General features: G+C 45.3%; 1 protein-coding gene across 1 annotated transcript in view; it reads left to right on the plus strand.

Annotated features, from left to right (window-relative positions):
- Positions 1-787: 787 nt before the first annotated feature.
- The window catches only part of LOC132566474 (chemokine-like protein TAFA-5), a 40,553-nt gene continuing 28,977 nt past the window's right edge, over positions 788-12,363 (plus strand). The window contains exon 1 of the mRNA XM_060231546.1: positions 788-1,178. Coding sequence (XP_060087529.1) covers positions 1,082-1,178 — 97 coding nt within the window. The 5' untranslated portion in view covers positions 788-1,081. The remainder of the gene's footprint in view (positions 1,179-12,363) is intronic.

Consider the following 12,363-nt stretch of genomic DNA (forward strand, 5'->3'; position numbering starts at 1 on the left):
CAGCGGGGCTCGGACGTGCCGCCCCCTCCCGCTGCGGAGAGTGGGAAATCCCGGGGGAGACCGGCTCGAGCGCCTCGGAGGAGGAGGAGGAAGGGACGGTGGCCGTAGGCTGGGCTCCTGCCGCCGCCAGGCACTGAAACTTGCCAACGGGTCGAAGACCTCCCCCCCCCCCCCCCCGCACCGCGGGAGCGGTCTGGCGACTGCCTGGGCACCGGTTGGATCCTGGCCACGCGCCTGCCACAGGTAGCCCCACCCGCCAGCCCCCGCGCGGCAGAGAGGCGGCGCACACGCCTGGCGCGGGGAGCGCTCCCTCCGGAGATCACGCGCGGCTCCCAAAGCCGCCCCCAGTGAGGGAGGAGGAGGCATCTCCTCTCCCCCCCAGCCCAGGATGACTCCTGCTGCCCCTGGCGTCCTGGGGAGGCCGGCCGAGCGGGGGGCCGCGCCAGCGAGGAGGCGCGCTCTGCGGGGGGCTCCAGGAGGAGAGCGCGCTGCAGCAAGGGCTGTGCTGGGCAAACTGCGCCCAACGGCGAAGGGAAACTGCTGCTGATTCGCCCGACGGGACTTCGGCCGGCACCGAGAAAGGGGCGGGGTCCCCCGACGCAATCCCGTTGATACTTCTGCGAGAAATTAACTGGGGCAAATCGGGTTTGGGGGCAGCCCTCCCCCACCCTTCCTCCCGTAAGACGAGGAGGGCGAGGAAGGCTGGAGTTTGAGCTAGCGTGGGAAAAAAGAGGACCCCGGCCAAGGGATCCTGGGCGAGACGAGCTTCTGGCCTCCTTGGACTTTCGGGATGAGAAGTATCAAATCCTAAAGGAGCCGGTGAGGGCCTCAGAAGTTGCAGCACTGGCCCTAGGCTGGAGATTCGCATCCTTCTGGAAGCCTGATGCTGCTGCCCAGCACCCTCCTCTGCTCTGAAGGGAATGCAGCTGTGCCCCAGTCGCAGCTGCAGCCCCTTTGTATCCAGCAGACACCCCCCTGGTAGCTGGATTTAGAGGAGAGCTGGACTTTGTGCCAGGGGGACTGGGAAAACCACCCTCTTTGGCCCAGCTGGAGGCTGGTCTGGGAAGAGAGCTCCATAAGGATGCTGGCCGGATGGAGAGATCTGTCTACAGGGATCAGTGCTATACTTTGTTGCCTCCTCTTCTTCTGGCTCCTGTATTCTCATCCACCCAAGGAAGGTAAGCGCTTAACTCTTCTGCACTCTGTCTTTTCACTATGCCCCATGGTTGTACAAGAAAGGAGCCTCTTCCCCACATATTATCTCACCAGTCTATGCACTGTGGGCTAACAAATCTGAACAGACCCACCTGGTGATGAGAGCTGGCTGAGCCAGTGGAATTCTCTCAGCCCTCCCCTCAGGCTCTTAATCTGCCCATGCTTCTGGGTGTTTTGCCACTACCAGTTGTTCTGCTTTTAGCACAGCCAGGAGTTCATACAGGGAAATGGATTAAATCTGTCACAGGGAGCTCTCCCCTCCCTTGCATTATCGTCACAGCACCCCTGTGAGGTAGATTAGATTGAGGAAGAGACTGGCTGGCCCAGGCTTGCCCAGAGAGCTTCATGGCTGGGTGGAGATTTGAACTATGGCCTTCCTCTTTGCTAGTCTGACAAACTAAACATGACACTATTTTGTCTAGAAAATTAAAGCAGGCAACACCAAGCTAGTCAAACTTAAAACTTTTGCTCCTTAACTACCAAGACTTTTCAGACCACCTCTTGAAGACTCAAACACTTAGAACCCGGGATGTTTTCAGGCTTAGGACATATTTTGATCTCTCAGGCAAAAATGTCAGAAATACTTTATATTTAACAGAGGAAACGAATATAGAAAGTAGCTAAATATATTAAAACTTTGGCATAGAAACTGTCCAAGGCACACATGCAGCTTGGGTTACCTTCTGCAGAAATACTTACAGTTTCCAAGTTATCATGGCAATGAAGACTCAAAGCTTAGCTAAAATGGCTTCTGTGCTAGTCCAGAAACACAGCAGGGATGCATTTGGTCAGTGACATTCCAAACCAGCCACAGACTTTTAAAAATGAGCCAATTTCGCCTTTCATAAAAATACAGCAAAGGCAAAGGTGAGAGTCTGGTGACATCACCTTCAACCAATCCCAGTCTTTCTTTCCTAAGTATTCTGGAATCAATTAAATATTTAAATTTCAAAGACATAAGAGATCATTTCATTTCCTCCAGATTTTCATATAGGTAGCAGAATTTAATAGAAAGGGCGACCCAAAGCCTTAAGGTGATAATCCCTTGCAGATTGGTATGGCAGTGAGCCCCTCTGAACACAGTGGGACTTCTTCCAAGTAAATATGTATAAGATCATGCTGTAGCAAGACATTTAAGTAACAAATTTGCCCTATCTGAGCTTTTGAACCTGGTTGTCCATTGAGAGATGGGGTAAGATACAGATATTTTTCTAGTCCAGAAAGAACCATTTACACTTGGCAAGTGTGAAAGAACCAAAGAGAAGCTTTCACAAAAGAAGAGCACTGTACTGGATTCTGAGTTTATTTTCCCCTGCATCAAGCTGATTTTCTTTGCCACCTTGTTTGAACTGGGCAGTTCCTGGTTGCAGAGGTGTTTGCAGTGTACTGAGCAGCCATATCCCTATGATTGTAATGATACATACAACTAAGGATTCCTCTATAGCCTTTTTGCTGGACTAAGCCATTTTAAACAGTTGAATCTCATAATATTTGAAAGGCAAACTTTCCTAGAAGAATCCCAGCAAATAAGAATAACAAATTCATCATTTCGTTGGTGGCCAGTGGCTGAAACCCATGTATGTTATTTAGTTAGTTTCTTCATTTATATCTGATGAAGGGAGCTTTAACTCCCTTCAGGCTCATACCCTGAAAATCTGGTTGGTTTCGAAGGTGTTCCTGGATTCATATTTAGCTGTTCATTTATATCCTGCCTTTCTCCCCAGTTGGGACTTATGGGGGGTGCGGCTTGTGTCGTTCTTTCCCCCTCCATTTTATCCTGTTTGTGAAGTGCTGTTAGGCTTGAGAGTGTGTGACTGGCCCAAGGTCACCCAGCAAAATTCTGTGTCAGAGTGGGGATTTGAACCTGACTCTCCTGGGCCCTAGTCTGACATAGTCACTCTTGCACCATGCTGGTTCTATGGGCTGATTTTTGCTTTGAGGATGATTGACATGAAGGATGGGAGGCATGTCCATGTTTATTGCATGGGAGCTTGGGGACTGAAGCCTGCTGTTCGCTTAGGGAATTCAGTCTAAAACTTAGGCCAGGACATAGGAGAAAAGTATCTCACTCTTGTGCAGAGAGTTTCTTTGCAATTGATTTCCACACAAAATGTTGCCCATTTCTCCATTACTTCTGTCAATCAATCATTTGGTATATTTTAAAACCACTGCTCCTCCAAGGAGCTCAGATCAGTGTGCATGGTTCTCCTTTCCTCATGTTATCCTCACAACAGCACTCTGATGTAGGTCAGGCTGAGAGAGAGAGAGAAAATGGGCCATGGTCACCTAGCAAGCTTCTATGGCAGAGTGGGGATTCAAACCTGGGTCTCCCAGATCATAGTACAGTACTTTAACTATGATGTTCCCTGCTTACCTAAGAAATAAAATAACATTCCCTAAACAGCACCAGTTTTCTTTGATCTGTGAGCTATGGCTAAAAGTGTCAGATTTGGGGGAGAAAGGAGCATTTGAATTTAAATATTAAGGAAAAAAAACAGGTGACCACATTGTGATATGAACATATGGAGATGCCTTCAGAATATTGGGCTTCCTGGTTCAGAATGATCTTCTTTAACTGACATTGAGTCTCTAGGGTCTCAGCAGGTACAGACTGCTATCTGCTATCTAAGATCCTGTAACTAGACTTGCCAGGGATTGAAACTGGGACCTCCAGCATGCAAAGAATGTGCTCTACCACTGAGCTACAAGCCTTTCTAACACTTTAAGATATGGACTTACACAGGGGTGGCCAAACTGCAACTTGGAAGCCACATGTGGCTCTTTCACACATATTGTGTGGCTCTCAAAACTCTCACCATCCCATGGCCAGCTTAGAGAAGGCATTTGTCTCTTTAAATCACTTCTCCAAGCCAAGCCAGCTGGCAGCTTGGAGAATGCATTTAAAATTGCTTTATTTCCATCTATCCCTCCCCCCTCCCCATCTATTTGCCTTCCTGCCTGCCTGCCTTCTCTCCTTCCTTCCTGTCTTACAACTCTTAAATGTCTGACATTCATGTTTTGCGGCTCTCAAACATCTCATTTTTATTCTATGTGGCTCTTATGTTAAGTAAGTTTGGCCACCTTTGGACTTACATGATAAAGACCCAGGTGTCTGCTGATGATTAAAGAGTTGAAATGAAGGACTGGAAGATCAGCTTCTCTTCCTTTGCTTTTTGAAACCTGAAGATAGTTTGAAGTGCCAGCTAACCGAGACCTGATCTACAGGCAGCAGAATGTGGGTGAGGGTAAAATACTATGAGGATAGAATACTATTTCCCCCAAATAAGAACAACTTGGGTCCATCTAGGCTTCTCTGGCTGGCTTATTACTTGGCTTGTTATTCTAGAGAATGATGGGGCTCACTGTACATCTCACCCATTGGTAGTGACAGAAACCCTGTTCATGTGTTACAGTGAACCCATGTACAACCTGCATGTACATGTTGTACACCTGTTTATAAGACACAGCCAGTGTGCTGTAAACTTCAGCATCTGCAATTCAAACCCCATGTTCAGTGGTACATACATTGAATGTAAAAGTGAATTACTGGCAGAGACTGACCAAGAGAGAGATCTTGGGGTCATGGTAGATAACTCACTGAAAATGTCAAGACAGTGTGCGACTGCAATAAAAAAAGGTCAATGCCATGCTGGGAATTATTAGGAAAGGAATTGAAAACAAATCAGTCAGTATAATAATGCCCCTGTGTAAATCGATGGTGTGGCCTCATTTGGAATACTGTGTACAATTCTGATCACTGCACCTCAAAAAAGATATTATAGCATTGGAAAAAGTGCAGAAAAGGGCAACTAGAATGATTAAAGGATTGGAACACTTTCCCTATGAAGAAAGGTTAAAACACTTGGGGCTCTTTAGCTTGGAGAAACGTCGACTAAGGGGTGACATGATAGAGGTTTACAAGATAATGCATGGGATGGAGAAAGTAGAGAAAGAAGTACTTTTCTCCCTTTCTCACAATACAAGAACTCATGGACATTCAATGAAATTGCTGAGCAGTCAAGTTAGAACGGATAAAAGGAAGTACTTCTTCACCCAAAGAGTGATTAACACATGGAATTCACTGCCACTGCCACATATGGAGCAGAGGTCCGTCAGTGGCTATTAGCCACAGCGTATTGTTGAAACTCTCTGTCTGGGGCAGTGATGCTCTGTATTCTTGGTGCTTGAGGGGAGCCATAGTGGGGGGACTTGTAGTGTCCTGGCCCCACCGATGGACCTCCTGATGGCACCTGAGGGTTTTTTGGCCACTGTGTGACACAGATTGTTGGACTGGATGGGCCATTGGCCTGATCCAACATAACTTCTCTTATGTTCTTACTCAGCATATGTATAAAGCAAATCAAATGTACACTGTATGTAGAATATGCATGTGTTCATTGTAATGTGTGAACAGGGCTAGAGAGGAGTGTCCTGGTAGCAGCCAATATATACACTTTGGTGTAAGATTCAGCCCTGTAACTTTGGTGGATGAAGTTGCATGGCTGTTCTACCTCACAATAGCTTTTAAGGTTACAAAGACCCTCTGTGCACTTTACATACTGCCACCCTCCCAATCCCTTTTATATACATTATGTGGTAGGTTTCATTGTGGTCTGATTCAGAGGCTCCCCCTTTCACATGCAGGCTTCCAGCTGGAGCTTCTCAGTCACAAGAAGAACTCAATTTATGTCTGTTTTCATCGTAATTGGGGAGGGACGGTGGCTCAGTGGTAGAGCATCTGCTTGGGAAGCAGAAGGTCCCAGGTTCAATCCCTGGCATCTCCAAAAAAGGGTCCAGGCAAATAGGTGTGAAAAACCTCAGCTTGAGACCCTGGAGAGCCGCTGCCAGTCTGGGAAGACAATACTGACTTTGATGGACCAAGGGTCTGATTCAGTATAAGGCAGCTTCATATGTTCATATATGTTCATATGTAATTGAAAAAATGGTGATTCTTTTATAGGTGAAACACCCTTTGAAAACACTCCTTGTCTTCTGAATGCCAGTGTGCCACAGTAACTGAAGTACAGGGAATTCCACATGCAGTATGATGTTTCCCCCACTACTTCCTTCCTCACACTGTATAAAACCCTGTCTATCTAGAAACTGAAGAAGAAATCCTGAGCTGATGTTCACTCACCCAGAAACATAAAAAGCACTGTCAGTTTAAGTGTTCCACTGAGAACTCCCAAGACAGGCCTCTTGCAAACAAGGATGTGAGGGGAGCACTTTGCAGATCCATGTGGATCCATCCATAATGTCACAATTAGCAACTGTTAACTAAATGCTCATGCAGTCATTCAAATGCCTTAGCCATCCAAAGAGCACCTAAGTGCTTGTCTCAAAGGACAAGACCCTGCCCAGTTCTCACCTACTTTGCAAGGCCTCTGGGAGTGCTGTGCCAGTTGTAAAGAAGCCCAGGTGGGAATTGCTCAATTATTTATTTACTTCATTTATACCCTGCCTTTCTCCCCCGTGGGGACCCAAATCGGTTTAACATTGTTCTCCTTGCCTACATTTTCACAACAACCCTGTGAAATAGATTAGGCTGACAGAACATAACAGGCCCAAGGTCACCCAGCAAGCTTCCATGGCAAAGTATGGATTTGAACCTGGGTCTCCCAGAACCCACTGGAATGTCATCCAGTGCCCTTTCAAAATATAAAATATTGAATAACAAAATATAGATGGAACTATTTACTATCAAAGTCATCTGAGACTAGTGTTGCTAATTCTGCCTTGGCTAAGATGTTAAATGGAGCAGCCTTTTGTTGAATCTGGAAATAGAATGACTTTAGTAATGCAGAACTCTTCATTGGGGACCATTATCTGATACAGAACTCTGTGACATCTTGCAGCATCTTGGAGCACAAGTAGATGAGACTCTGGGAGATCCATGCATGGCTCTCCCAAGCATGTGGTAAAATGATAAATAGCACCTGCATGGGGAGGGGCTGATTTGGGTCAGCATTGCAGTGCTTAGGCAGGGATATTTAATTCTATCCCTTTTAAAATTTCCCTGATTTGCAACAGCCCCCCCTGCAGCTGCAGGTGTCCCTGTTAGAGTTAAGCATACAGGTTGCTGGTATGTTTCCCTCAGTGGGAAAATTTGAATTTCTAGGAGGAGGGTTTTATGGTATAGAAAACAGTGAAGGGACAAAGGACTAAGCTCTCCTGCTCTGGCTCTTCATTCCCAGTCTGAAACAGAACCCCTCAAACTGCTGTTTACCCATGAAAAAAATGCTTGAGAGACCTATTTGCATATCTTTTAACATCTCACCTGGGGGAGGGACAGTGGCTCAGTGGCAGAGCATCTGCTTGGTAAGCAGAAGGTCCCAGGTTCAATCCCTGGCATCTCCAACTAAAAAGGATCCAGGCAAATAGAGGTGAAAAACCTCAGCTGAGACCCTGGAGAGCCACTGCCAGTCTGAGTAGACTTGATGGACCAAGGGTCTGATTCAGTATAAGGCAGTTTCATATGTTCATATGTCCCTCAGTGACCCACAAGTGTAATGTTTAGCTTTCAAGTTTGGTTAATGAAAAGCCAGTTTGGCCTTTAAATTGCCACAGGATTTCTGCCCCCTCCCCCAGTACCCAGGGCTTTTTTGTAGAAAAAACTCCAGCAGGAACTCATTTGCAGATTAGGCCACACCCCCTGACGCCTAGCCAGTCACAACTGTATTCTTGCTGAAAAAAAGTCATGGCAGTACCTGTGTTAAACTAAAAAAGTGTGTGTGTTCCCACAGTAACAAGACATTGGCACAGTAAAAGTTCACATCTGTTTCATTTGTACCTCTGTTTCTCCATGAGAAAGGTCAAATCTGTGGTCCCAGCATTGCAGCTGGGCAGGTGGAGATGAGAGTTCATTATATGCCTTGGGTTATCTGAAGAGCAGGCACTGCTTGCAAGACACATGTTGTCTGCTCCTGCTGTGTGCATCCACCAGAGTTTATGATCTGTTAATACACAGCAGGATTCATGTGTGGTGTAGTTCAGGGCTGGTGCACTAAAGTTGTTGCTATAGGACAGATGGCACTAGATGGTTCTCAGATCCCTTCCAAGCCCTGGAAACAAAGAATCATGTAGAATGAAGTGCAACAGAAAAAAAGTGGTACATACTGTACATATTGTTAAGTTTCCTGTGTTTGTGTTTATTAAAGTACTTGCATCTCTTCTATCCTTGCAGCTGAAGGCAGCTTACAAATTAGAGTTAAAACATTATAATTTAAAATTAGTAGTGTAAAACTGCAGATACCACCCACCCCGCTAAAAAAAACTATGCATGCAGTTTATACCTTATGAAAAGTCCTGGCAGATAAAATAGCCTTTCAGTGTCTCATAAAGACTTCTGAGACTTTTGAGGTGAAAAATTGTCAGCATTTCCCTGATACTAAGAAAACTAGGAGGAAAGATTGTCATCTCTTAGTGCACCCAGGAAACTAGGATTGCATTTTGCAGAGAAGCAATTTTTATTCCAGGAGAATTAGTCTGGAATAAATTGCACAGTCTGTTTTTACTCTTGCAATCACTGACACAAATTATAATTGTCTTTTCCTACATTTGGGGACATATTTCTGACATCACAGAACATGGCAGCCATCCCCTTAACACGCTGTAATTGCCTCTCTGCTCACATAACTAAAGCAGTTGAAGTCTTTCCCACTTTTTTCTCAGTCAATATTTTTAGGATTTGTAGTTCAATTTCTTTTTGTTTCATTTGCGCATTGTCCCTTGTCACTCATTGTTCTTTGTTTCTGTGCTGTAATTTTACATGGTTGTAATGTGTGACAGGATATAAATACTGATGGAAAGGGCAGATTGCACTGCCTACACCCACAACCTGATTGTAGGCCAAGTAAATTTGCATTTAGGTCAGTGTCTCCAGTTGCTTTTCAAGTACATGGTTGAAGGAAGCAGTTTCTGTTGCACTGTGTGGTACAGGCATTGTGTAGAACAGTTGAGACAAGTTAGTAACTTTGTAATGAGGCACAAAATTCAGCAATGAAATACTTGAGTAACTTCCAGATGGAAACAGTTCTGTAGCAAAACAGTCATGAACTAATCCTCCAAGGTAGTTTGTACTTCTTCTGTGAGATATTTTTCACCCAGCTTCTTGTTTACTGCTACCCCATGCATAGGGTTGCCAACCTCCAGGTGCTGGCTGAAGATCTCCCACTATTACAACTGATCTCCAGGTGACAGACATTAGTTTACCTGGAGAAAATGGCCATTTTGGAAGATGGACCCTGTGTCAATATACCCCAGTAAAGTCCCTCCCCAAACCATGTCCTTTTTAGGTTGCACCCTCAAAATTTCCAGGTGTTTCCCAGACCAGAGCTGACAACTCTACACATGGAACTGCTTTTTATGAGAAACACAGTGCAGACTATACTCAGCTGTTTTCATTGTGCTCTAGGACATTTTCAGAAATCGGTCACTGTAATGTGCACCCGAATAACCACTCATCATGACAGCTGTACCAGGTTCTCTTTCAGGCTGCCTTAGAAAGTTGTTGAGAAGATGCAGCTGGACCAGAACATTGACTGGTGACAGAGAGCGCAGAACGCTCACCATTCAAAACAGCAAGGAGCCCCAGTCTTTGTCAGATCCATGAAAGAGGCAGGTATCTGTGCCCGTATATACACACATGTATATACATACATATGTACATACAGGATGCAGAGAGCCAGTTTGGTGTAGTGGTTAAGAGCAGTGAACTCTAATCTGGAGAACTGGGTTTGATTCCCCACTCCTTCACATGCAGCCAGCTGGGTGACCGGGTCAGCCAAAGTTCTCTCAAGACACTCTCAGCCCCACCTACTTCACAGGGTTCTGTAGTGGGGAGAGGAAGGGAAGGAGATTGTAAGCTACTCTGAGAGAAGGGCAAGGGTATAAATCCAGCTCTTCTTCTTCTTCTTCAGACAGAAAGAGGGAGCAGTATTTACAGGGGGACGCCAGAATGTCCCAATATTTCAAAACATAGGTGTGCTACATTCCTTTTCAGAGCATAAAGGAAGGCAAGATCAAACTATTCAATCAGATTCATTGAATCAGAACCACAGAGTTGGAAGGGGTTATTTCCCCTGCTCAGTGCAGGATCAGCCTAGCGCATCCCTGATGGGTGTTCGTCCAGCTGCTGCTTAAAGATTGCCAATGAGGGAGAGCTCACCACTTCCCTCAGTAGCTGATTCCACTGTCAAACAACTCTTACTGTAAAACAACTCTTACTGTAAAAAGGGTTTTCCCTTCCCACCCTTAATTTAAACCCATTATTATGATTCCTCTCCTCTGCTGCCAACAGGAACAGCTCGCTGCCCTCCTCTAAGTGACAGCCCTTCATATATTTACAGAGAGCAATCATATCCCCCCTCAACCTCCTCTTCTCCATGTCGAGCATGGTGAAATTCCATTGATAATTGATTGTTTTAGGGTCCTGCCTAACCTGGTCTGTGAAGTATCATGGACGATCCAACTTTGCTAGTTTGTTATTCTTTCCCTCCCCCCCCCCCCTTCTTGCTTTATGGCTTATAATTAGAAGTAGTGAGAACTGAAACCAAGTAATCAGCACCTTCCCATACATTCCTGAAAGGGAGTACAAGCCATCTGGGGAAAGCAAAGACGTAGTCCTGATAACACTATGAGAATGTAGACATTTATGATAGTTTATGTGTGAATGCTACCCCGCAACCCCATCCCTTGGAATCCTTTTGAAGTAAGCCTTAAAAGTATTGCATCAATGTATTGGCAGCATTACTCTCAAGAACCTGTTACACCAAAGTATCAGTCTATCAAAAAACGTAGTCTTTGTATCAACTTCGACTCGTCATTGCACCCGCATGCTTGACACTCCATACTGAACATTCTCCTCAGCCTTTCCTCATAGGACTTGGTCTCCAGGTCCCTGATCATCCTCGTCACTCTCCTCTGCACCTGCTTCATTTTGTCTGAATCCTTCTTGAAGTGAGGCCTCCAGAATAGCACACAATTCTCCAGATATGACCTGACTAATGCAGTGTACAGTGGAACTTGGACACTTTGCAATCTGGAAGTTATGCCTCTGTTGATACGCCTCAAGATGGCATTTGCCTTTTTTTTTGTTGCGTAACACTGGCTGCTCATATTTAAGATATTGTTCACACACACTGCTACCCAGAAGTGTATCCCCCATCCAATATGTGGGTTTCTCATTTTTGTTACCAAGATGTAGAACTTGGCACTCATCGTTAAATTGCATCTTTTCCAGCATGTTCAGATCTCATTTAATTGTAAATCTATCTTCTTGTGTATTCGCTGCTCCTCCCAATTTGATGTCATTTGCAAATTTAGTGAGTAGCCTCTCCACACCCTCATCCAGATCATTGATAAAAATATTGAAAAGTACAGGGCTCAAAACTGAGCCCTGTGGCACCCCACAGGACACAAAAAAGGAAATGAAGTTGGTCTGGCAGGACCTGTTAGGGACAAATCCATGATGACTCACCCGCATCATTAAGTTGTTCTTTAGGTGCTCACAGATTGATCCCTTTAAAATCTGCTCCAGTATCTTCCCTGGGACAGAGGTCAGACCAACTGGCCTGTAGTTTCCTGGGTCATCTTTCCTCTCTTTTTTGAAGAGTGGAATGACATTCACCCTCCTCCAGTCTTGTGACATGTCTCATGTCATCTTAGAGGTCTGGAAGATGATTGACAAAGGCTCTGCAACCTCTCTGGAAAGTTCTTTGAGCACTCTTGGGTGCATACCATCCTGCCCAGAGGATCTGTACTCATTAGCTGCGATCACACATGCTGAATAATGCAGTTTCAATCCATTTTCATTGCCCTTTCAAACTGGACTTTTCCAGTTCACACAGTAAAATCCAGTTGGAATATGCATTGAAAGTGGATTGAAACTGCATTATTTAGCATGTGTGATCACATTCATTCAATGCAGCCAGGTGCTTCTCAACTATCATTGTGTCCATGTTAACCAGCAGGCCTGATGCTGCGCCTTGCCAACTACCATCTCTAGATGAGCCTGTACTCTTTTTTTTTGGGGGGGGGGGGAAACTAAGGCAAAATAGGTGTTAAGACTTTCTGCTTTCTCTCTGTCCCAGTTTCTCCATTTTCACCCAACAGTGAGCCCAATGCTTCTTTTATCTTGCATTTGCTCTT

The sequence above is a fragment of the Heteronotia binoei genome, chromosome 2 (genome assembly GCF_032191835.1).
Source record: "Heteronotia binoei isolate CCM8104 ecotype False Entrance Well chromosome 2, APGP_CSIRO_Hbin_v1, whole genome shotgun sequence".
Lineage (NCBI taxonomy): Eukaryota > Metazoa > Chordata > Lepidosauria > Squamata > Gekkonidae > Heteronotia > Heteronotia binoei.